The sequence below is a fragment of the Piliocolobus tephrosceles genome, chromosome 9 (genome assembly GCF_002776525.5).
Source record: "Piliocolobus tephrosceles isolate RC106 chromosome 9, ASM277652v3, whole genome shotgun sequence".
Taxonomy (NCBI): Eukaryota; Metazoa; Chordata; class Mammalia; order Primates; family Cercopithecidae; genus Piliocolobus; species Piliocolobus tephrosceles.
Genome location: NC_045442.1, coordinates 19,361,103 through 19,386,905, shown reverse-complemented (window position 1 = coordinate 19,386,905; position 25,803 = coordinate 19,361,103). Strand labels below are relative to the sequence as shown.

At 47.8% G+C, this 25,803-nt stretch overlaps 1 protein-coding gene across 2 annotated transcripts in view; it reads left to right on the top strand.

Moving 5' to 3' along the window:
* Positions 1–25,803, top strand: part of VWA2 (von Willebrand factor A domain containing 2) — a 51,559-nt gene continuing 25,756 nt past the window's right edge. The window contains exons 1-5 of one of the 2 annotated variants that reach the window (XM_023206649.3): positions 1–315; positions 10,081–10,142; positions 15,870–15,944; positions 17,138–17,271; positions 23,412–23,521. In XM_023206649.3, coding sequence (XP_023062417.1) covers positions 10,091–10,142; positions 15,870–15,944; positions 17,138–17,271; positions 23,412–23,521 — 371 coding nt within the window. In that variant the 5' untranslated portion in view covers positions 1–315; positions 10,081–10,090. Of the gene's footprint in view, positions 316–359; positions 618–10,080; positions 10,143–15,869; positions 15,945–17,137; positions 17,272–23,411; positions 23,522–25,803 lie in introns of those variants that run through there. The other variant, XM_023206650.2, reaches the window with a different exon arrangement.

Here is a 25,803-nt window from a genome sequence, read left to right as displayed (position 1 = left end):
ACAGTGTTCGCTGCTGCACCGCTCAGAGGCTGGGTGACCCGCGAAGAAGTAAGTACTTGTTTATTTGCGGACCTTGGCTGATTCAGCGTTAAAAAACACTAGGGGCTCGATGCACCTCCCTGGCGGTAGTGCCTCCGACCTCGGTCCGGTCGGGTCATACCGCCCTCTCCCGGGAGAGACAAACAGGTGTCCCACGTGGCAGCCGCGCCCCGGGCGCCCCTCCTGTTGTCCGGTAGCGCCCCCTGGCCCCAGCCGCGCCCGCGCCTGTGAGCAGAGCTGCCCGGGCACCTAGCGCTGGTCGCTGCGCTCCTCCCGGTGAGTCCTAGCCTCGAGTTGGCTCTGGCGCCCAGGTACCCACCAGCGCGGGCCGCCGATGACTGATTCGCGCTCCCCGGACTGGGGCCCCCTCAGCCCGGTCACCCCTACCCAGAGCACCTGGGCTGCGCGGCCCCGCAGAGGGTGCGGGCTTTGTTCGCATTGTCTGCGCGCACCTGAGTGCGGCCTTCCCGGGACGGCGGCGTCGGGGGAAGAGCGCACCTGGCGCGCGCCGGCCTCCTAGCCCCTCGTGGTCCCACCCGGGCGAGCTGGCGGGGTTTTGGGAGGGGTGCGGTCAGCAGGTAAGGGGGTAGCGGCTCTGGGTACAGGGGTGGAGAAGGGCACGTATTAAACCCAAGCTGCCTGCCTGGCACAGTCGCGCGGCCTCCTTCCCTGGCGTTCGCGGAAAGGGACTCGCCCTTTGAATAAAGTATTTGGTGACATGCTCGCCTCCACCCCACACCCCATTACAGGACATATACAGGTGTTAAGGGGGACTTGGGGCAGTTTTCCCAGGCAAAACGAGTGCCCCCAGCGAAGTGTCTGCAAGTAGAACCTGAGAGGGCTGCCCTGAGAGTCCTGGCGCTTGGGCAATGGGAAGTCCAGGGATTTATCATTCTGGTGACTTCCCCCACCTGGCTCAGCCCTGCTTCCTGCGTGTCTCCTTCCCTTCCAATAAGGCTAACAAAACTTGATGTAGCTAAGCCGACCTTTCCCACACATCCCTCCCGCCTGCTGGGATGGTGAATGGGGGAGTCTCAGAACTGCACCTTGAAAACTTGCTGGGGGCACCAGAAAGAAGAGAAGGGAGGAGGGCACCTTGCCGCTTGTGACTGTGGAATCAAGGGCTCCAGCTGAGAGGGGTCTTGCGATGGGGACACCATGCTATGCGTTTGATGTCTTGGAGATTGGAATAATTAGAATGTGTACATTTTTCAAATTATAAGCTGCTTTAAGTAAAATCCCAGAACCTGTAAGTGTTTTATAGATTGAGTCCCAAAAATTCAAGGTCTCTTTTGCTCTCAAGGTGACACTATATTCAGAAATGTTGATTTATTGAAGAGTCAGGAAAGAGAAGTGAAGAGGTCAGAAAGGTACCACTAGAGTTGGCAAAAGCCACAGGCATGAATTTGTAAATGCTGCTGGCTTTCAGCAGACTGAAGCCATCCTCTCTTGTGACTGATGGGGGTACAGAGCTCCTCAGGCCTTACTCTTCTTTTGTAGAAATCCAGCCCAGAGCCATCTCCTAGTAGTATAAGAATTTCTCAGACTAGGTCTCCAGGCAAATCCCAGGTTGGAGAAGAGGATTGCTTGCCTCATCATCTCTGTCTGGCTGAAAACCATCAGTGTATTTTCTTTAAATCTGGTTTTTGGTCTACCATCCAGAGATTACAGCCACTGTTTCCCCTCTCTTCAATAGGCACAAGCCCCTGGGATGAATCATAGTCAGAAGCCCACGTTTTTATGGATGAGAAAACCGAGACCCAATTTTAGAGTGTTAGGTTCAAAGCACAATTGAGCAGAAGGCACAGATTTCCCATATACCTCCTATCCCCACCCATGCACAGCCTCCCCCATTATCAGCATCCCCCACTGCAGTGGTACATTTGTTCCAACTGATGAACTGACATTGGCACATCATTATGACCCAAAGTTCACAGTTTGTACTGGGGTTTGTCCTGTTGTACATTTTACATTTGGACAAATGTAAAATGACACAAATCCACCATTATAGTATCAAACAGCATAGTTTCACTACCCTAAAAATCCTCTGTGCATCCTGCCCTCCCTACAATCCATGGTAATCACTGATCTTTCTACTATCTCAATAGTTTTACCTTTTCTAGAATGTCTTATGATTGGAATCATGTAGTATGTAGCCTTCTCAGATTGGTGTCTTTTGCTCAGTAATATACATTGACATTTCCCCTCCTGGCTTTTTAATGAGCATCATAAACAACACAATCGTTATTTGGCAGTGATGGCATCAGAGGTAAGCTCCTGGTGAGAATGCCTTTTGATAATAACTCCCCTGACGTGTATGCATCTTACAAAGCATTGTCCTTGCATCCTCAGCACCTGGAAGGGTACTGGGCACAGGGCAGGTGCTTAATACTTTTTACTGGAAAAATGAAATTTCATATAATTATAGCAAGGGGAGGGTCAGCAATACTACGAGGTTGTTTTAGAACAACCTCTCTTCTAGCCTCAAACTTTTGAGTTAACATATCAGTAAATGAAAACCTAGTTTAATTGGGAGGGCTGCAACAGAATTGCTCATTTTAAATTTTATCCAATAAGGCTATTTTAAAATAAAACAAATCCCCACCTCCCATCATTGAGGAAGCTATTGGAAGTCTCTTGGTGACTGTGTGTGTGCATTCCCTGCAAAGTGTGTCTGTATAACCCCAAGGCAGCACACTGGGACAGCTGAATACATTTGAAGTCCTTCCTTTTTGTGCCATTTCATCTTCTAAACAGCTCTGGACTGCTTACTTTTCCTCTTCCACCCACAACATTACCTGCTGACTTCCCTTGAATGTGATTACGACCCTCAGTCCTCCCCTTCCTTTCCTGATCATGAGTCTCTTCTCTTGAACTAGATTTCCCCGCTCTCAAATTAGGAAACTTTGCCCTTTCCCTGGGAGCCTTCACATCGTGGTTTCATGGGATCCTGGCGACAACCTTTCCAGGAAAATGGGATGGATGGTGTTACCTCCATTTTACACAGAAGGAAATTGAGAGACTGAAGTGAAGAAATTTACCCAGGAGGCTTGTGCTCAGGTGTCCTGACATCAGATGGTTGCTCTTTCCAGTGCATCTGCATACCGTATGCCTCCTAGTACCAGGTGCATCTGCATGCCGATGCCTCTGTGTACCACGTGTCCCTGTGTACCACATTGCTCTGTGTACCACGTTCCTCTGCATACCGCGGTGCCTCTGCGTACCGGTGCCTATGTGTACTGTGTGCCTCTGCGTTCTGGTACCTCTGTGTGCCGCATGTCTCTGTGTACCACGTGCCTCTGTGTACCGGTGCATGTCTGTACTGCGTGCCTGTGGTCATAGCTGAGAAGCCCTGGGCTGGACTCTAAGCTTGGGGTTTTCTCGCTCTGTGGCCTTGGGTCTCGTCTTCTCCAAGATCATTTCCTCATCTGTAAAAATGGAAATGGTAATACCTACCCTTCAGGTTATAAGTGTTGTTAAATGAAATGAATATATTAAAGGCAATGATAAACTTTTAGCATCATTCATTTAGAGAGCGTTTTACTATTTAGCAGAGACTTTTCTACCCTGTCTCACTGAATCTTTACAACCAACACTGGGGGAGTTTATGAAACTGAGATTCTCCCCATTTGGCAGATGAGGAACTAAGGCAGGGGTAGGTTGTTGCTTGCAGTCACCCAGCTGCTAGGAGCAGAGCTAGGTTGGAATCCTGTCTCTCGACTTTGGGTCCTGTGTGTGTTCTCCCACACCTCAGGGCTTATCCCAGTGTCCCACACAGTGAATTCGGATTGTGTACAATTTAAAGCATTTTCAGATATCATCTGTCAAAACAAACATGAACTCTCTTCTGGCTAAAAATGTCTGCAGATGCAGAGTGTGGGAGGGCTTGTGATCTGTGCCTATCTTCCCGGCTTTTCTCCCTAATCCTCCGGGGAATTCGCATTTCCAGGGAAATCTCATGTAGTTCATTCCTTGGTGCTGACTTTTGGTTGTCAGGCCACTGGGTTCTGAAACTTGACTAATTCTTTTAGGGGGAGCATGACTTTCCCCAAGCAGCTTTTAAAATGCTCTCTGCCGTATTAAAGTAGAAATGTGTCCTCCACATCTGCTGACACTCTGGGCCTGAGCCAAATGTTTTGCCAAAGGTTACAAGATGATTGTTACAGCAAAGACTTCCCCACCGGAGATTTTTACCTCTGACTTTAGCCTTCCCCTTCAGATGTATGCTGTTCTTGTAAAGGGCTCCGATTTCCATCCTGCTGATTCGGAGGAGGCTGCCGAGGGCTAATCTATTTGGGACTGGAATTGCATTTTGTAAGGAGGTAGAAATGGTTTCCTCTTTTTCCCTACACTCATTTCATTTCCGACGGTAGAGAAGGCAGACATTATCCTGCAAAACTGCCTTCAGCTATCCCCAATCCAGCTCTTCTTTTTTTAAAAAGTAGCTTTGTTTTGGCTTTTATTTCTTCCTGTGTCATGGGAAATGTAATTCCTGGGTAGTGCGCAGTGGAAATTTTTGTGGCATCCTGCAGCAGACTTCACATGCCTGCTGTCCCAAGTGCAGCTGGTGCTGCGTGGAACCAGGATCCGAAGGCCACACTCTGATGAGGAGATCGGGGGCGTGGGGAGCATCGACATCCATGGATGAGAACTCCAGAAGCCAGAAATAACGCGTGGGATTAGCATGAGTAATGGAACAGAAGGGAACAAGGTGATGAGCGAGGTGTAATGGAAAAGCTTGGTGAGGTGTACCTGAGAATGGGTGGTCTGTTCCAGCCCCTGGCTTGCAGATCACTCCCAACTACTTTATAGGAAGCCAGAGGGCCCTGGTAAATCTCATCTTGTGCTGGATGGAGTGTGGGAGCTGCTGGCAGGTATTAGCCGGTGGGAAGGGGGGTGGATGGCGGGTGGCAGGGGCGGGGGGAACAGGGGATGGAATTGCCAACGTGCAGGATTCAGGGTGACAGATTTTTAAAACTGTGCTTCTGTGCTTCTGAACTGCCCTGAGTTCATAGCCTGTTTTCTGGAGCCTGGACTTCTGCCAGAGTGTCCCCTCTTACCGGCAGCCCCAGCACCTCTCCCTTGTTGAACATTCTGTGGCAGCTTTCCCCAGAACCGTGAAGGTGATGCTAGGAGGCCAGAATGGAATCTGATCCACTGATAAGCTGTGTAAGCTGGGGCAGAACACTTCACTTCTCTGTGTCTCAGTTTTCTCACCTGTGAAATGGGGATAATATACCCTCCCTGGCTGGCTGCGAGGATTAGGAGAGAAGACACGAAGGGCTGAGCCTGGTGGCAGGCACACAAGAAATGCTCATTACATGGTAGCAGCTGTTGATTTTTACTGTGGAATTTACCCTTTAAAAAAAAAAAAAAAGCTTTCCAGGTGTAGGGCTGTATTTTGGAGGTCAAATTAGTATCGTAGGAAAATTTTGATATGAAAGGGGAATGAGCTGCCTATTTGAGATGACTGGGTGGGAATAGAGTGCAAACAATACTTCACCAGCATTGCAATAGCATTCATTTCAGTAATCTTGGTATAAAAAAGAATGCAGTGAACACAGTGAGTGCAACAATGCCCTGAAAGTGTCCCTCTAGCCCTCCTGCAGGAGGTATTCTGGTGTTTCGTTTATCTAGCCAGCAAGGAGCAGACATGTAGGTCTCTGGAGTTCCAGCAGAGACTAGATGCAGTCTGTAGTCTCAGGCATTTGCCACCTGGCGGTCAAGACAAACGTATCACCGGTAGTTTCAGCATGGGCTGTGTGACGATAGGGGTTGCACTGAGGGGGACAGGACAGGGAGGTGCCGCAGAGGTTGCAGAGTCAACACCGTCTGATTGAACCAAACAACTAGGAGAAGGCATTTGACCTCCTGTGTGTATTTGCAGATTGCCAGCATACATTCTATTTTAATGAGCAGAAACGGGCGACTTGGGAAAAACATGCAGCTGGGCAAGCAGAGGCACATAGTGGATCGAGATCAAGCTGCTTAAGTTGGTCTCATAGCATGGAGGGAAGGGGCCTGTGTTTCCTGGGTGCCTTCCTACGTGGTAGGAACCTTCTGTACTTCCTTCCACTTTATCCTCACAGCAGCCTGGGGAAGTGGCTGCTAGAATCCTTGTTTTATAAATAATGAACAGGCCTGAGCCTTAGTCTCCTGCCAGTGCCCAGGGTCAGAAGCTGTAACTCAAGATCATCCTGAACCTAAGGACTACAGGCAGCATTGAGAAGCTCTTCACTGCATCCTCAATGCCTCGCCCCTGTGTGACTCACAGGTGGCAGGTGGGGGCTTGCTCTGCCTCTGTGGTGTGGAGTAAGAGAGGGAAAAAAACAAACATGTCCTTAGGGGAAAGGGAAACCATGAGTCTTTCTTGCTGGCATGCGCAGGGCTGGAAGCTAGCAGGAAGTGTGTGCTGCAGGCCAGTATCCTTCCCGCCACCTTTCTCCCTTTGATCATGTCTGGGGAGGTCCTGACATCCTGGCTCTTGCCATGTTAGGTGTCTGATTTTCACTTAAATCAGGGGAAGACTTGAGCCTCTTAGTTATTTGAAGCAGGAAGACCCTGCACGAAGACTCTCGGCTGGTGGGGATATTTGTTTTATAATAGTTTGTTTTAGGACTGCTTTGAAATCCAAGGAGCTCTATAGACTGTTCCAAGTGGTGCATATTCTAGAATTAGGTAGAATCTGGTGGCATCATGGAAATAACCATACAGCCGGAGGATATTGTGTGGTCAGTACATGCTCCATCCCCCAGGAGGACCACTCTCTGTGGCACCCTGGACTCCCTCCCCCGCCCCCCGCGAGATGATTGAAGGTCAGATGCATGATGAGAAGGTGGATCTCTGGAGCCTTGGTGTACTTTGCTATACATTTTTAGTTGGGAAGCCTCCTTCTGAGGCAAACACATACCAAGAGACCTACAAAAGAATATCACGGGTTGGGCCAGGCACGGTGGCTCATGCCTGTAATCCCAGCACTTTGGGAGGCCGAGGCGGCCGTATCACCTGAGATCAGGAGTTCGAGACCAGCCTGATCAACATAGTGAAACCCCGTCTCTACTAAAAATACAAAAATTAGCTGGACATGGTGGCATATGCCTGTAATCCCAACTACACAGAAGGCTGACAGGAGAATCACTTGAACTTGGGAGGCAGAGGTTGCAGTGAGCCGAGACCGTGACATCGCCCTCCAGCCTGGGTAATAAGAGCGAAAGAAACTCCATCTCAAAAAAAAAGGTATCACGAGTTGAATTCACATTCCCTGACTATAACCCAGGGACCTCATTTCAAGACTGTTGAAGCACAATCCCAGCCAGAGGTCAATGCTCAGAGAAGTACTTGAACACCCCTGGATCACAGCAAATTCATCAAAACCATCAAATTCCCAAAACAAAGAATCAACTAGCAAACAGTCTTAGGAATCGTGCAGGGGGAGAAGTCCTTGAGCCAGGGCTGCTATATAACCTGTCAGGAACATGCTACTGAAATTTATTTTACCACTGACTGCTGCCCTCAATCTAGAGCGCTATAAGAAATATTTGTTTTACTGAGCACCTGGCAGTGCCTCAACCTCCCTATTCAGAAAGCTCCACATCAATAAACATGACAATCTGAAGTGAAATTAGCCATGAGAATTGTGCTACTTACAATGGTTCATAATCTGGGGGCAAAGTTCCACTGCAGCTGCCCCCTCAGCCTGTGCCAGGCATGGTGTCCTCCCAGGAGACAAATCCAGAGTCTGGCTGTGGGGTAAGTGACCACTTTGCCCTGACTCAATTGGTTAAGGAGCTCTGCAGTAATGTTCCAAGTACCTGAGTGAGCGTGTAATATACTGGGTTGGCCAAGCCTAGTAAAGCTGTTGGAATGAGGATGTGATTCTTTTTAAGTGTGAAAATAAAGATTTTTGGCTAGGCACGGTGGCTCACGCCTGTAATCCCAGCACTTTGTGAGGCTGAGGCAGGCAGATCACCAGGTCAAGAGATCGAGACCATCCTGGCTAACACAGTGAAACCCTGTCTCTACTAAAAATACAAAAAATTAGCTAGGCATGGTGGTGGGCGCCTGTAATCCCAGCTACTCTGGAGGCTGAGGCAGGAGAATGACATGAACCCGAGAGGCGGAGCTTACAGTGAGCCAAGATCGCACCACTGCACTCCAGCCTGGGCGACAGAGCGAGATTCCATCTCAAAAAAAAAAAAAGTAAAGATTTTTGTACAGATATGTATTTTTTTATCTGGTGACATTCCCTTAGAAATGCTCTGTGTCTGTCCAGCACCCTGGTAGGCCTGGTTGAGTTTCTAGTCCTCCTTAACCACTTATCTCCCATATGAGAGTGTATGAAATAGGAACACATACTCGACCTCCATTTAGGAACTTGCCATCTCCACATGCCGGTTTCAAGTGATTTTCCTGCCACAGCCTCCTGAGTAGCTGGGATTATAGGTGCCTGCCACCATGCCTGGCTAATTTTTTGTATTTTCATTAGTCACCGTGTTGACCAGGTTGGTCGTGAACTCCTGAACTCAGGTGATCCACCTGCCTCGGCCTCCCAAAGTGCTGGGATTACAGGCGTGAGCCACCACGAAGGGTTGATTTTTATTTTATTATTTGTTTATTTATTTATTTTGAGATGGAGCCTCGCTCTGTCACCCAGGCTGGAGTGCAGTGGCGCAATCTCTGCTCACTACAAGCTCCACCTCCCTGGTTCACGCCATTCTCCTGCCTCAGCCTCCCCAGTAACTGGGACTACAGGTGCCTGCCACTGCGCCTGGCTAATTTTTTGTGTTTTTAGTAGAGACAGGGTTTCAACATGTTAGCCAGGATGGTCTCGATCTCCTGACCTCATGATCCTCCCGCCTCGGCCTCCCAAAGTGCTGGGATTACAGGCCTGAGCCACCGCGCCCAGCCCGAAGGTCTTATTTTTAAAAAAACTTCGGAGTTACAGCATGTGTGTAAACTTTATGCAGATAAGTATGTCAAAAAAAAAAAAAAACGGAGCTGGATGTATCTTGAGGTCCAAACATCATAGGTTCACGATGGAGGCAGGGATCCAGTGGGACTTTTAAAACTATAAGACAGCTTAGCCACATCGGGGCCCTTCTCTTCACTTTGTAAGGGAGGAACCGCAGTCTCTCTTAAGGTCACAGGGCACCAGGATGAGGACTAGGGTCCCTGCGTTCATGTAGGCTCTCTGCCACCATGGGGCAGGTGTGGCTGCTGCCTGGGTGGTGAAGTTTTTTTTAAAAAACTTCTTACAAAATCATTTTTCTTGGCCAGGTGTGGTGGGGTGTACCTGTAGTCCCAGCTACTGGGGAGCCTGAGGCACAAAAATCACGTTAAGTCCTGGAGGCGGAGTTTGCAGTGAGCTGAGATCACGCTGTTGCATTCCAGCTAGGGCTACAGAGTGAGACTCCATCTCAAAATAAAAAAATAAAATAAAAAATTTCCTCCTCCTTCAGCCAGATTATGATTTATAAATAATTTAGATGATTAGTGATGACTAGTGGATACTTTAGATAGTGCAGGCTTTCTTCAGATGTTGTCTTATCTAGGGAAAGGTTTGTTAACCGCATTAGAAGGTTTCAGAAGATGAGGACATTGAAAATCAGATCTTCAGCCTGTTGAATTCTAACTCCTCATCAAGAAATGGAGACCCTGAGAAAGGAGTGACTTTGCCCAGAGTCACATGGCTAGTCAGGACCCAGGCAGAGCCAACACCCCGGGCCTCTTAACTCCGGGGAGAGCAGGAGAGCACACCTTCCCAGGGCGTGTGGAGAGTGGGGTGCATTTGGGGGTGGATGAGAGAGGTTTCCTGGGGAAGATGTTAGATTGGTGTCTAAAACGAAAGTAATTGTAGTAAAGTCTTCCATGACTTTTTGGGAATTGGGGACTTTTCCAGGCCACTGTAGTTATTGTGCTGAGGGCCTCTGGGGTCATATCTGTGACCTGGAAAAGGCTGAGTTGGCATCTTGTTTGGCGGTGTGATGTGGGGCGTTCACAGAACTAATTGCTGATTCTTTCCTTCTTTTCCCGTCTCTGTAGTTATATCAACATGCCCCCTTTCCTGTTGCTGGAAACCGTCTGTATTTTCCTGTTTTCCAGAGGTAAGATTGGTGGTGGGGAAGTACTGAAGTGTTGGGTGGAGGGGTTTCTTGCTTCAAATCCTGTTGATTTTCAATTCTAAAGGTCTCTTGAATCCACCTGCATCTCCCCTCCGTGGCTACCTCCCTAGTCTAAGCCATGTCATCTCATGTTTGGATCACTGCAGAAGCCTCCTGCTGGTCTCCCTGGGTCCCCTGGTCCTCCTCCAAACCATTCTCCATGCAGTGGCTATTTCTTTTTTTATTTCTAAGTTCCAGGGTATATGTGTAGGATGTGCAGGTTCATTACATAGGTAAATGTGTGCTATGGTGTGTGCCATGATGGTTTGCTGCACCTCTCAACCCATCACTTAGGCATTGAGCCCAGCGTGCGTTAACTATTTATCCTGATGTTCTCCCTTTCCCCACCCCACCCCTCAACAGGCCCCAGCGTGTGTTGTTTCCCTCCCCATGTCCATGTGTTCTCATTGTTCAGCTTCCACTTATTTTATTTATTTATTTATTTATTTATTTGAGATGGAATCTCACTCTGTCACCCAGGCTGGAGTGCAATGACGCGATCTCTGCTCACTGCAACTTCTGCCTCCCGGGTTCAAGCAATTCTCCTGCTTCAGCCTCAGCCTCAGCCTCCTGGGTAGCTGAGATTAGAGGCACGCACCACCACACCCAGCTAATTTTTATATTTTTATATTTTTAGTAGAGACGGGGTTTCACTATATTGGTTAGGCTGGTCTTGAACTCCTAACCTCAGGTGATCTGGCCGCCTTGGCCTCCCAACGTGCTGGGATTACAGGCGTGAGTTGCCGCACCCGGCCCTCAGCTCTTATTTACAAGTGAGAACATGCAGTGTTTGGTTTTCTGTTCCTGCATCAGTTTGCGGAGGAGAATGCCTTCTGGCCCCATCCATGTCCCTGCAAAGGACATGATCTCGTTCCTTTTTATGGCTGCGCAGTATTCCATGGTGTATATGTACCACACCTTCTCTATCCAGTCTATCATTGATTGGGTTGATTCCATATCTTCACAGCGACCATTTCAAAATGCAAATCGGATCACGTCTGGACCCCTCTTCACCCCCAACTAAAACTTTTCAGTGACTTTCTGTGGCTTTTTTTTTTTTTTTTTTGGTTTTTGTTTGTTTGTTTTTGAGACAGAGTCTCACTCTGTCGCCCAGGCTGGAGTGCAGTGGTGCGATCTCGGCTCACTGCAAGCTCCGCCTCCAAGTTCACGCCATTCTCCTGCCTCATTCTCCTGAGTAGCTGGGACTACAGGCGCCCGCCACCATGCCCGGTTAATTTTTTTGTATTTTTAGTAGAGACAGGGTTTCACCGTGTTAGCCAGGATGGTCTTGAACTCCTGACCTCGTGATCCACCCGCCTTGGCTTCCCAAAGTGCTGGGATTACAGGCGTGAGCCACCACGCCCGGCCAACTTTCTGTGGCTCCTAAGAGGCTTTGTCTCATCTTAGCCCTGGCCATCGTGAGTCCCCTCTGTGCCCTTTGCACAACAGCCCACTCTCCTTCCAGTCCTGCCTGCATCCTTGCTCCCCACCACCAGAAAGATTCTGAATTATGTTGCCTCTCTGCTTGGATCCACCCCCTCACCCAAACACTGCCACCCTGGCAAACTCCTCCCCATCCTTTGGCCCCAGCATGATTCCCCTGGGACCTCTAGATCATGTCTCATCCCCTCTTCAAACCCCTTGTAGCCCCTGCTCTGTAGCACTTAACACAGATACGAGTTTTGTGTGCATTTTTTAAAATGACATCTTTTCCATAAGACATAAGCTCCTCAAGGAAAGAGACTGCGCATTCTTTAACATTCTTTATTCACCACTGTATTATTTCAGGGCCTGCACTGGGCAGGGCTCACAGTTTATGCTCCAGAAATAGATTAATGAATAAATAATGGAGCAAATTCACTTTCTTTTTACTTCCCACTTTGTCCCTTTCAAGTTCTAGCCTCTTTGAAATATGAGAAGGTAGGAAGGAATTAAATGTGTCTGCAGATTGTTGTCTTATAAGAACAGATGGACTGGGCAGCCAAGCTGTCCCAGCCTCGTGAGGCTCCGGGTCCTCTTCTGTAAAGCCAAGGGGTTGCACGGTGGACTCTGGGATTCTTTTTTGCAATTCCTCCTTGGTCTGTGTTTCCATGAGTAGATAGATATTTGTTCTCTGCTGAATTGGCTACTGTTAACACCTGCCTGTTTCCTGGAACCTCGCGGGGATCAGAAAGGCTGGTGGCTCCAGCCTGGCTGCCCAGCCCACCTGTCTCCCTCTGTCTCTAAGCCAGGTGGGGTGGATGGAGAGTGTAACACAGCAGCTTCATGGCCAAGGGGTTGGGGAGTGGTGAGATGTGTTTGGGGCCAGGGCCTGAATGAAGTCTCTGTAGTCCCGGGCACAGTCCAGGTTCTGTTCCAGCTTGTCATGGACCTTTGCCTTCTGTGGCCCTGTCCAACCTCCCGATTGCGATCACATACACTTGATCTCATCATCCTTGGGTTGTACAGATGAGGCAGGGGAGGCCCAGAGAGGCCCTGTGACTTGCCCGAGGTCACACAGCTATGTGGCAAAGCTGGGACTAACACCCAGTTCTCCCTACTCCTGGGCTGTCCGTACCACTCGGCTTCTCTGGAAAGATAAGAATGTACAAAAGTTCTCTCTAAGACTTGGCTGTCATATCTGTAAAGTGAAAGAATTTGACTAGATTAGTGATTCTCAACCCTGCCAGCTCAATAGTGTCACCCATCCTGCAGATTGACGTTCCGGAGTCCAGGCAGCTGGTCTTCAGGGGGGCTGCTGCCTTGGTTGGAAAAAGCAGCAGCAATCACACATGAAGCAGCTGCCTGTTCAGGGGGAGCCTCTGCAGTCCTGAGGACATTTCACAGGGAGCGTGGGGATGTCACCCGGGCTCAAGGTGGGCTCACCTGAAGCCTGCCACCTGCCATGACAGCTGAGCACAGGGCACAGGGGCATAGTTAGCTGAGTGACATCTTTAGTGAGTGGTCTCTGCTCACAGAGCTCCCCTACCTTCCCATCCTGGGCAGATGGCTGGCCTGCCTTCAGCTGGAGAATTTGCTGGTAACATATTTAAAAAGAAACTGTATTTTTCTATTCTTTGTGGGGTCTTGAGGATTCCTCAGCTACTGGGCCCTTTGCCAGGAGAATAATTCACGGACTCAGTTCAGGAAACCTTAGGGCCTGTGTGTTGTATGCAGAGGGCTGGACGAGGCTCTGTGGAGGACTGGGTGGAAATGTCCCTGCCGTCGGGGAGCTTCCAGGCAGTCAGGCGAGGGGCTCGTGGGAACAGCACCACATTATGGGGTGGGCTGCAATGGGCCCAGGAGTTGGCATGGTCGTGATCTCTGAATGCAGTGAGCAGAAAGCCTGTAATTCTTTCTTTTTTTTTTTTTTGAGATGGGGTCTTGCTCTGTTACCCAGGCTGGAGTGCAGTGGCATACTCTTGGCTCACTGCAGCCTTTGCCTCCCAGGTTCAAGTGATTCAACTGCCTCAGCCTCCCAAGTAGCTGGGATTACAGATGCCTGCCACCACACCCAGCTATTTTTTGTATTTTTAGTAGAGATGGGGTTTCACCCTGTTGGCCAGGCTGGTCTCGAACCCCTGACCTCAGGTGATCCACCTGCCTTGGCCTCCCAAAGTGCTGGGATTACAGGCCTGAGCCACCCCGCCAGCCTGTTTTTGTTTTTGTTTTTGTTTTTGATGCTGCCCCTGCCTCTGTCCCAATAGCTGCCATTTTTTTAATGCATGTGGATTTTCTTTTCTTTAATTATGTCTACTGTCTTTCTTTCTAGTCTAAGTCTTGTTTCTGTCTCTGGTGGCAAAACAGCAGCAGCAGACTGTGCCAGATCTAATGAGAGAGATTTGTCCGGCAACTTTTGGCTGTGGAGCTGACTGCTGGCTCAGCACATTGACTTAGAATCTCCATGAGTAGAGATTGAGGGGAGGAGGGAGTATTAGGTGAGCAGGAACTGTCTGTTCAAAGATATGGTATGGAGAAAGACTAGTTTAGTTTGCATGGGGGACTAGTGAACGGGAAGGAGCTGGGAAAGACAGAGCTGGAACCAGCCAAGAGGGTGCTGAGTTAGCAGGTTGACCAATAATGTGGGTCATTGCTGTCACTCCCCCAGACTGAAACCCTCTTTTGGAGTCTCTCTTGTCATCACTTTCCTGGCAGTTGCAAACCTTAAGACCAGGTGCCCTGTACTGTGTGATTCCTCCTGTCCTCCCTGCTGTTTCTCCTTCACCTCTCTTCACAGCAGCCCCCATGCTCGTCTGCCACTCAGGTTCAAACAGTTCTCCTGCCTTTGCCTCCCGAGTAGATGGAACTGTAAGTGCCCGCCAACACACCTGGCTAATTTTTATATTTTTAGTAGAGATGGGGTTTCACCATGTTGGCCAAACTGGTCTTGAACTCCTGACCTCAGGTGATGGGCCCACCTTGGCCTCCCAAAGTGCTAGGATTACAGGCGTGAGCCACCACACCCAGCCTGCTCGTGTTCCTTCATCTGCCCTACTTTGGTGACCTGGCTGCTCCGAGGCTCTGCCCCTCTAGCTTTGTTTCCTCTGTGTTTAGTCGCTGCACGTTGACATTTACAAAGCATCTGAGTGTACTTCTCTTCTGCCACTAGACACCTACCAGCTGCAGTTGCGGAGAGGATTTTGGTCTTTCCAAACGTCCCTTCTGGGGACCCCTTATTGTCTTCAGGACTTCCCTCGTGGGTGGCTCACTGTTCAGCAATCCTGTGACCTCCTCGGGGTCTTACCCCTGCCTTCCAATTTTCCCTCCCCTCTCCCCTCCCCTCTCTCCTCCCCTCTTTGTCACAGAGTCTCGCTGTGTCACCTAGGCAGGAATGCAGTGGCTCAATCTCCGCTCACTGCAACGTCTGCCTCCCAGGTTCAAGCAGTTCTCCCTCAGCCTCCAGAGAAGCTGGGACTACAGGTGCACACCACCATGCCCAGCTAATTTCTGTATTTTTATTTTTTAATTTGTTTGTTTGTTTGTTTATTTATTTATTTATTTTGAGACGGAGCCTCACTCTTGTCGCCCAGGCTGGAGTGCAGTGGTGTGATCTCGGCTCACTGCAAGCTCCGCCTCCCAGGTTCACACCATTCTTCTGCCTCAGCCCTCCAAGTAACTGGGACTACAGGCACCCACGACCATGCCTGGCTAATTTTTTGTATTTTTGGTAGAGATGGGGTTTCACCGTGTTAGCCAGGATGATCTCGATCTCTTGACCTCATGATCCACCCACCTCGGCCTCCCAAAGTGCTGGAATTATAGGCATGAGCCACCACACCTGGCATGAAGATTAATCTTTAAGGCAGTGAGATGTATTTCCTGAGGGGCCTGGCAGGGGTAGTGAGGGAGCTTCCAAGGATGTGCCTAGAGGTAGCAGGAGACTGTGGTTATTACACCTGACCAGGGGGAAGTTTTCAGAATCACAGGCTCTCTAGAGCCCCACTGTGTGTTATTTTTATTCTTTCTCTTAAAACTACCCACATTTAAATACAAAGATACCTCACAGAAGTGAGGTAATTGGGGGTTTTCTTTATGTTATCCGTCTGGTAATTTTTGAGATGCAAGAATCATCACTCCCCCACATTCTAGGTTTCTCTGCTGTTACCTGTTCAGTCCGGTCACTTACTGTGGAGATTGAGCCTCCTCCCCTCTCAGCATTTTAATGGTTGCTTCTGGTGTTTTCTCTCCTAGTGCCCCCATCTCTCCCTCTCCAGGAAGTCCATGTAAGCAGAGAAACCATTGGGAAGATTTCAGTTGCCAGCAAAAGTAAGCCCAGGTTCTTCTTAACCCTCTGGATGCCCACTCAGACCTCTGCATGAGGGACTGGAGGAGAACCGTGTTCTCCCAGAGAATTGCTGCCCCTTTCCCATCTTTCTTTCATGCTGTAGCCAGTCATTGCCCCCAAACAGCGACCTGACCAAGTTACTTGGTTTAAAAACAAACAAAAGTGGGTGCCTGTAATCCCAGCTACTCAGGAGGCTGCGACAGGAGAGTTGCTTGAACCCACGAGGTGGAGATTGCAGTGAACTGAGATTGTGCCATTGCACTCCAGCCTGCGCAACAAGAGGGAAACTCCATCTCAAAAACAAACAAAATAGCTCAGTAAACACTTTTTTTGTTTTGTTTTAAAGACAGGGTCTTGCTCTTGTTGCCCAGGATCTGCTGTGCAATGGCACAATCTCAGCTCACTGTAACCTTGACCTCCTGGGCTCAAGCGATCCTCCTGCCCTCAGCCTCCCAAGTAGCTGGGACCATAAGCATGCATCACGCCCAGCTAATTTTTGTGTTTTTAGTAGAGACGGGGTTTCGTCATGTTACCAGGCTGATCTTGAACTCCTGAACTCAAGCAATCTGCCCACCTTGGCCTCCCAAAGTACTGAGATTCCAGGTGTGAGCCACCATGCCCAGCCTTAGTAAATCTTTATTATTGAATTACTTGGCCTGTGCCTCAAGGTTTTCTGTTATCTGCTCACCAGGTGATGGAGTGGCTACCTGCCATGCCCATCTCCCACCATATTCCTTCCTTTTCCACCTTAGTCAGTATCCCTCCACATGACCGCTGTTACTGCTACTGAACTCTTGGGTAATATGGCCCCACACATCGGGGTGCCCGTGTCCACACTAGATTGTGGCCCTCCAAGGCCTGGGACCAAGCCTTTTCAGTGCTGCTCACTGGCCCAGTAGACCCCCTCATAGAGCTTAATTGGCATTGTTGAACTAGGTTCTTCCATTGTTATAACACAAAGGCTTTCATGTAAGGGCCCATTTGTGGGCATCACACCCGTGGTGCCTGTGCTTCCTGCTTCAGAGGAGGGCCACCTTCTGCAGGTTAGTTTTCCCCTTTCATGCTAAGAGGGGCAGCAGCCTGGCCCATCACAAGGCTGTTTATGCCTTCACTCTGCTTCGGAAATGAGACCCACTTGCTAATGGTTGTCACCTGTCTGTCCTGCTCTCCGTAGTGATGTGGTGCTCCGCTGCAGTGGACATCCTGTTTCTGTTAGATGGGTCTAACAGCGTCGGGAAAGGGAGCTTTGAAAGGTCCAAGCACTTTGCCATCACAGTCTGTGACGCTCTGGACATCAGCACCGAGAGGGTGAGTGCAAGTCTTTGTAGATGTTTGTGTTAGGGCGTCTTCCGTGATAAGGGACAGAAACCTGGTCTCAAGCAGAGGAGGCATCTACTGGCTTGTGGAGCTGGGAAGACCAAGGGGCTGAATCCTGGTTCCTGGCATGGTGGGGTCCCAGGGCTGAGTTGAGGCTATAAGGCATCTTTCTCTCTCTCTCTCTCTTTTTTTTTTTTCCTTCTCTCAATTTTGTTTTCTTTTGGTTGACTTCCTTCCCAGACAGGTTTTCCTGACATAGCCAAGTTGTCCTGCATTGTTCCTCAAGGTAGTGACCCCAGTAAAAATCAAGGGGACTTTTTTCTCTATAGAGCTGGTCAGAGCCCCAGGGAGGGCTGTGATTGGGCAGGCCTAGGTCACATGATAATCCACTGACCAATCACAGCAGTCAGAGGGAAGAGACTTTCTGGCCAGACCTCAGTCAAGAGCTCTGACATGTTTTGGGGGTAGGGAGTGGATTTGACTTTCTTCTAGAAAGAGAGATTGGGTTGTGTTTGCAGAACAGTGGGAAAGGGAAAGCATGCTAAGCAGACTAAAGCTGTTACTACCTCAGCAGACTGAACATGAAGCACAGCTCCTACCCTCTCTTGCACTTGAGAGAAACTACTCCTGCTTGAATGGATCCAGGCAGTATTCTCATTTCTTGTTCTTCAAATAGTAGGTCTTAAATATAGCAGAGTATGGTAGCTGTGGCGGCTCTTATTTCTAAAAGGGGCTTTTTTTTTTTTTTTTTTAAACAATCCAAGAGAAAAATGGGCAAGGAACACAGACAATTCCCAGAGAATGAAACACTCAAGGCCTTTAGGCATACGAAAAGAAACCCAACCTCACTCACTCAGAGGGTCAGCAAACCGTCTGCCTAACATACAGTTTTTCACTTACTAGGTTAGCAAAACAAATCCTAAATTTGGTGACATGCTTCACTGGCAAATCTTGAAAGAAACTGGTGTTCTCATACACTGCTGGTGGAGTGTGAAATGGTGCAGCCTCCGGGGGGAGTCGAATAGTATTCATCCCAGTTACAAAGGCTTGGATCCTTTAACCCAGCAATTCAACATCAAGGAATTTATTCTACAATACACACGCCCATGCAAAATAGTACCCATACAGAGTTATTCATTGCAGCATTATGTGTATAAACTGTAAAAGATTTCAGGCAATCCAGACGTACATTGAGGGGGACAGATAAATCCATTATGATGCATTCGTATATTGAAACACTAGCCAGCTCCACAGAGTGAGTGAGGAAGCTCTCTGATATGGAAAAACACCAGAACAAGCGAAGTGTCAAAGTAAGGTGCAAATGGTGTGTATGTTACTTTCTATGTAAAAGATAAGGGGGGATGAATGAAAATCTATCTTTATATTTTCCTGTATCTGTATACACTCTGAATGGATTTGTAAGAGGCTGAGAACAGTGGTTTTCATTAAGGGGGAGGTTGGGAAGTGAGTTGACAGAGCACAAAGCCAGTGGGAGACTCATCAATACAGACTTAAATATTTTCTGGATTTTGAATCATGTGAACCTACTCAAAAGTCAACTTAAAAATTAAGAGAGGCCGGGCACGGTGGGTCACGCCCCCAGCACTTTGGGAGGCCGAGGCAGGCGGATCACGAGGTCAGAAGATCGAGACCATCCTGGCTAACATGGTGAAACCCTGTCTCTACTAAAAATACAAAAAATTAGCCGGACATGGTGGCACGTGCCTGTAGTCCCAGCTACTTGAGAGGCTGAGGCAGGAAAATCGCTTGAACCCAGGAGGCAGAGCTTGCAGTGAGCCGAGATCGCACCACTGCACTCCAGCCTGGGTGACAGAGTGAAAGTCCATCTCAAAAAAAAAAGATTAAGCGAGGATGTAGCCTGGAAAAGCTGTCATTACTTGGATGAGAGACCAGTTGCATACAGGTTGAGGAAGGAAGTGGTTTTCCAAGATAACATTCCTAGCTTAATCCTAGTAAAACCTCTAGGATTTAGGAGAATACATGGCTTTTAATGAGGGCCAGATTTTCTGCAGAATGGTGTGTCGTTATATTAGCTGGAGCGCACTCCCTGGACCTTAGACCATCTTGTGCCTGAGGACTCCATAGCAGCATCATTCAATCTGGGCACAAGCAGCCCAGAAGTTTTCTAACCATGATGTTAAACCAGCATAGACCCTGAAAGGGCCGGGCCAAAAAGTGCCATTTCCCCACCACCCTCTGCACAGGACCCTGTTTTGAAAGAGTTCCTTATAAAGTATCACTAGTTACTCATGGAGGAATAACAGAGAGAGAAGTAGCATGAAGGTTTAAACACAGTTGACCTTGGCATTGATGTAGTGTGTCCTGAAATGAGTAGCCTGGAGACCCTGGGTTTGGCTAGTTGGGAATGTAGGGTCCTATGGATTATTAGTGTGTGTTTCACAGATGAGGGAACAGGCTCAGAGAGGCTAAGTGACTGTCGAGGGTTACACAGCAACCTCAGGAGAGAGCTAAGTGTGGAAGAACTGGGACTCTTGACTCTCAGCCCAGGACTTGCTCCATTAGTCCATTTGTCTTAGCCCTCAAAATTCACACCTTGCTATCACACAGCAAATGGCCAGCAGTGTGGCAGTCTGTGTGTGTGTGGGGGGGGGGAGTGGTGTAAGAAAACCATGACAAGAAATTTCCTGGCTGATGCTATTGGGAGCAGATCCCAGAGTTCAGGGAATTTAACCTGGGCGTTGCTGGACCACATCTAGAAAGTGTCATTGAGTTCTGGGGGCTGATTTCTTGGTTAGACATGGCCAGTCAGTGCCCATGAGGGAGCCAGGACAGCCAGAGGCCTGGAAACCTCTATGAATGTGGGAACCTGAGGATCATTTTCATGTGAAAGAGAGCAGACAATGGCTCTGTTTTTTAAGGGTAGAATCTGGGTGTTCAGGGAGTTAGATTCAGGCTTAACCTGAGAAAAGCTTTCTCGCAGCAAGACTTGAGAAGCAGAGGAATTGAGTGTTCACTTGGGTGAGTGAATTAGTGTGTTGACCCCCAAGGTCAGTGGACCCCTTGGCATGCTGCAGAAGGGTTTTTGAATGAGGGTGATTTAAGATGGTTTAGTCTGACTTGTGGCTTCAGGCTTTATGTTTTTGCTGCTGCTTTTTTTTTTTTTTTTTTTTTTTTTGTATTCTCTTTTTGTTATCTCCGTGTACAAGGGATTTCATTTGTGCCATGTTTTACTTGTTTTAACTTTAGTTTTCAAGAAGAAATGTCAAGTAGCTGTAAATTAAGACTTTTATGGATGCTCTGTTGTTAAGGTGGATTTAAGGTGTTTGAAGTCTTCCTCTTAACACTTAAAAGCTGAGAGGTTCACTTCCTGGCTCTAATGTAGTGACTGGGGCAGAGTGATTATGGCTGGTGAGATAGCTGGGCGGGCCTGTTTCTGAGCGTACCGTAAACTGAAGATAAAAGGCAACTATTTTGTTCCCAAACCACCAATTAAACAAAATGCTTTAACTACTGACTTAAGCTGCTTCCTTCTTGTTTTGAAGTTATATTTCTTCCTGTTTAACTCAAGTAAACACACCCAGCTGTTGGTCTCAGGGGAGGTTATTTTTTCAACTAAGTAATTCATTCACATGGGTTCAATAAAAAGATGTACAGTGAAAAGTCTCCCTTTCACCCACACATTTTCCATTTGGCCTGTCCCTCAACTTGTGTTCTTGAGTCTCTTCCAGAATCACTTTGTGCAAATACAGGCAATATGAATAAATATTCTTCTTTCTCCCTTATTACACAAAGGATAGCCTACCACTCGTTGTTCTCTCATGCCTTTTTTCTCCTCACATTTTCTTGGAAATCTTTTCATATCTGTATACAGGTATAATTTTTTTACAGGTCATTAAAATGTTTCATCATAAGGATTTATCAAGGTCTAATTAACCCCATTGATGGATATTTGCTGTTACAAATATACTGTGATCTTGTAAATAACATCATTTCACACGTACAAGTAGGATACATTTCCAGTAGCCCTATGCATTTTTTTAAATTTTCTTTTTTTAAATTTTCAATAAATATTTAAAAATTGCCCTCCATGGATGCTGTACCAATTTACATTTCTACAAGCAATGTTTGAGAATGCTCGTTTCGCCCTGGAAACATTGTATATGGTTTTTTGCTAAATGGATGGGGAAAAATGCTGTTTCATTATGGTGAGGCCAGATATCTTTCCATTAAAGAGTTATTTGTATTTCCTGTTCTGTGATCTCTGTTCAAATCCTTTGCCCATTTTCTGTTGGATTGTTGGTCTTTTGTAGGTTGATTCTCATTTTTTTATATATTGAGGAAGCTAACCCTTTAACATGAATTGCACATAATTTTTCCATTTTGTCTTTATTTTTTTATTCCGTTAAGGTATGTTTCGTCCCGCAGAAGTTGTTTTTTCTTTCATGCAGTCACATTTATCAGTCTTTCCTTTATGGCTTCTGGCTTTTAAGTAATAGAAAGTAAAGTCTTTTTACACATTGAAATTTTAGAAATTCTCCTGAGGTTTTCTAGAACTTTCATATTTAGATTTTTCACCCCAAAATCTTGAATTCATTTGCAGTTTATCTTTCAGTTTTTGTAGATTGCTCTCCAGTTGTCCCAATATCGTTGACTGACTAGATCATCTTTTCCCCCTGGTTTGAGATGCCCCTTTTTAATCACACACTAACTTCAAGGAAAACCTAGGAAGCGCTCCTTCCCAGAAGCTTCTTCCCGAGGTCACCTGCTGGTCTGTCTTCCTGTGTCCGTCTCCCCCATGTGCCCACTGAAGACTGAGATCTCATTCTGCTTAAGGTGCCGAAGAGCTCCTGCCCAGAGCACCCTGCCTGCAAAAGGGAACCCCACCCAGCTGATCCAGAGCAGATGCTGCTGGCCTGGTGTGGCAGGGCGTTTCCATCATCTCCCAAGTCCCAGGCCTGTCAAGGGAACGGCAGTGAGGGAATTCAAGTGAGGAGCAGAGGGCAGCATCATTGCTTAAACATGACTCACTTGGTGCATTTGCACTCTTGGCCAGAACTAGGGTTAGTTTTGAGAATAGTAACACAGAATGTTGTTTCTGCAGGGGTTTTGGAGAACCAATGATTAGGTGCAGACCTTGGGCCCTCGGGAGGAAACCTGAATGTTTGTAGCCTTCTCTGCTCAAGACGTGCTAGTGCTTTAAGGATCCAGAGAGCGACTTTACTCAGTTTTCCTTTCTCCAGTTTTACAAGGCATTGGATCTCCTATGGCCTCCTCAATGAGGACACAAAATCTATGTGGATTCACCAGTGTTCTCCTTCATTACAGAAGAACTTCAGCCCCAGTGCTGGTCGTCTCAGTTGTGGATGCTGATTGTCCTCCAAGTCTGACTATGGTCTAGAGACCTGGACTTTGTCTAGCTTGGCAGGAGCAGGTCTGGCGGGGCTGACCACCCAGTGAAGGACTGGGTTGTGGGGTGGCTGTGCTTAGTCATGAGTTATCAATGATGGTGGCTATGGTTAGCTTCTGCAACAGCCCCAGTTGGGTCAGTAAGTGTTTTGCTGCTGGCCTGTGCTGGCTGCTGAGAAGGCAGGAGTTATAACTGGGCCTTAGGGAAGACCATAGGCACAAAGTCCAATGGCCTGGCTGCCTTTCTTACTAGTCTTGGGCAAGTAAGCATTTGCCTTGGGCCAGACGTATATATTCTCCACGTTGGGATTTCTCCTCCCATAATGTGGGTGTTAATAGTGACTCTGTGGATTAAATGAGATAGTGCATGAAACTGCTCAAGACAGCACTGGCAGCTGGGAGGCAGTTGGTAAAAGTGAGTGGAGACTCTGCCCTAAAGATGCACAAGCTCAGCTGAGAACGCTGCCAGAACGTTCAGCTGCCTAGCAGAAGGTCAGTCAAGAAGATTGAATTGGGGTCGTCAGTGCAGAACACAAACAGATTTGGCTGGTTTTTTTTTCCAGGTTCTCCAAATGGGTCTTTGGAACCTCCTCCTAGGGAGACAGGAGAAAGCTCTGGCACTGGTGTTTGTTGAGTGGGTGGGAGGCAGGGTCGTTAACCTTTCTTGCCCCTTCTTTCCTCTTAGGAATGTTTTTGACTTGACCCCAGTCCCGGGGCCCTGAGCCCACTGTCTCCTACTGCAGGTCAGAGTGGGAGCGTTCCAGTTCAGTTCCACTCCTCATCTGGAATTCCCCTTGGATTCATTTTCAACCCAACAGGAAGTGAAGGCAAAAATCAAGAGGATGGTTTTCAAGTATGTATGATCAGATACTGCTGTGGTTAGGGTGATGCCAGCTGCTCTTAAAATTGCTCCATTGAAGGGTTTGGTCCTGCTCTGGGCTCACAGAGAGGACTGGGGGCTGCTTTCAGGAGCCCAGCTGGGCACAGTTGGTCACACGAATTCCATTCTCAAGGCTGCCCCTCCTTATTGCATGATAATGTCCCAGGTAGGAATTTAAATGCAAGTAAAAAAATTTGCTGCTGTGATGTATAGTTGTCAATTACCTGGGAGAAAGTGCTATTGAAGGTCACAAATGGGGTTAAGAGCCTGGAGGAATAGGAGGAACACTGAGTCTTAATCCCATTTCTGTCTCTTGTGACCACTGCAGCTTGGACAGTTCACCACACTTCTCTGAGCCTCATTTTTGTGGTCTAAAAAGAGTAAGTGCCCCTCTGTTATTGAGAGTGCTTTAAAAATTATGACTATCTGGTTATGTGCTCATACATACACACACCTTATGTGTTAGTCTGTTCTTGCATTGCTATGAAGAAATACCTGAGGTTGGGTAAATTATGAAGAAAACTTTTATTGGCTCATGGTTGTGCAGGCTGTACAGGAAGCATAATGCCAACATCTCCTGGTAAGTGCCTCAGGAAGCTTCCAGTCATGGTGGAAGGCAAAGGGGGAGCAGGTGCATCACATGGCGGGAGCAGGAGCAAGAGAGAGGAGGAGGTGGCACACATTTTAAAACAACCCGATCTTATGTGAATTCACTCATCACCAAGGGGATGGTGCTCAACCATTCATGAGGGATCCGCCCCCATGATCCAGACACCTTCTACCAGGCCCCACCTCCAACACTGCATTACAGTTCAACGTGAGATTTGGAGGCAACAAACATCCAAACAATATCACCCTCTAAATATATATATATATAGTGATATGTTTACTTACATTATAAGTTAGCTGATGTGTGCATCTGAATATGATATGTGTATATGCTCATATGTTTTTATATACATATATTTTATGTATAATATTTCACACATATATACATATAATCTATACGCATGTGATACATAGATATATATATACATATGCACATATTTACACGTACATGTATAGACATACACATATATAATGTTCTTCACAAGCCCTCACAGAATAATGACTTTGACTTGCCCCTTGCCATTCTGATCTCTGGATCCACTCTGGGCTCCTGCTGCCCCTTGAACTAGTGTCCACTGAAGTCCCCCGAAGTCCATGGTCAGAGCCGTTTTTGGCTGTCTCCTCCCATTGCAAAGGCTCTGAGCTCTGAGGGCCTTTTTCCAGTTGCAAGCCTCTGTAGTTCTGTCGCTGCTCTCAGGAAACCTGAGGCCCCACAGTGGGTACATCAGGGACTCTGGGAGCCCTGCAGACCTCAAGAATGTCCAAGTAACCCTCACTGACTTTTATCTTGGACTATCTATCCCAGCCCTTTCCTCTGCCCTTGAACAGATTAAGGGGCAAGTCATCATGCAAGAAAGTACAAAAGGAAAGAGCTCATTAATATGTGTTTAAAAAATACATTAGTGCACATTGGGCTTTTCTTCCCCTGGAGGCTTGTGCCCTTGGGGCCTCCAAGAATTGGCTTCTTGCAGAAAATAGTCTCAGCCTTGCTCCGTATCTTTGACAAAGACACACAGTGCCAGGGCTTCCTCCCAGGTTTGTGGAATCACTCTCTGTTCTTGGTATATTTAGGAATCTGCGCTTGGTTTTTGAAGCACAGTCTCACTCTGTTGCCTAGGCTGGAGTGCAGTGGTGCTGTATTGGCTCACTGCAACCTCCACCTCCCAGGCTCAAGCCATCCTCCCACCTCAACCTCCCAAGTAGTTGGGACTGCAGGCATGTGCCACCACACTGGGCTAAATTTTTCTATTTTTGTAGAGATGGGGTTTCGCCATGTTGCCCAGGCTGGTCTTGAACTGCTGAGCTCAAGCAATCCACCTGCCTTGCCCTCCTAAAGTGCTGGGATTACAGGTGTGAGCCACTGTGCCCAGCCAGGAATCTGCATTTCTTTGAGACGGAGTCTCGCTCTGTTGCCCAGGCTGGAGTGCGGTGGCGTGATCTTGGCTCACTGCAAGCTCCACCTCTCGGGTTCACACCATTCTCCTGCCTCAGCCTCTCAAGTAGCTGGGACACAGGCACCTGCCACCACGCCCGGCTAAGTTTTTGTATTTTTTAGTAGAGATGGGGTTTCACTGTGTTAGCCAGGATGGTCTTGATCTCCTGACCTCGTGATCTGCCTGCCTCAGCTTCCCAAAGTGCTGGGATTA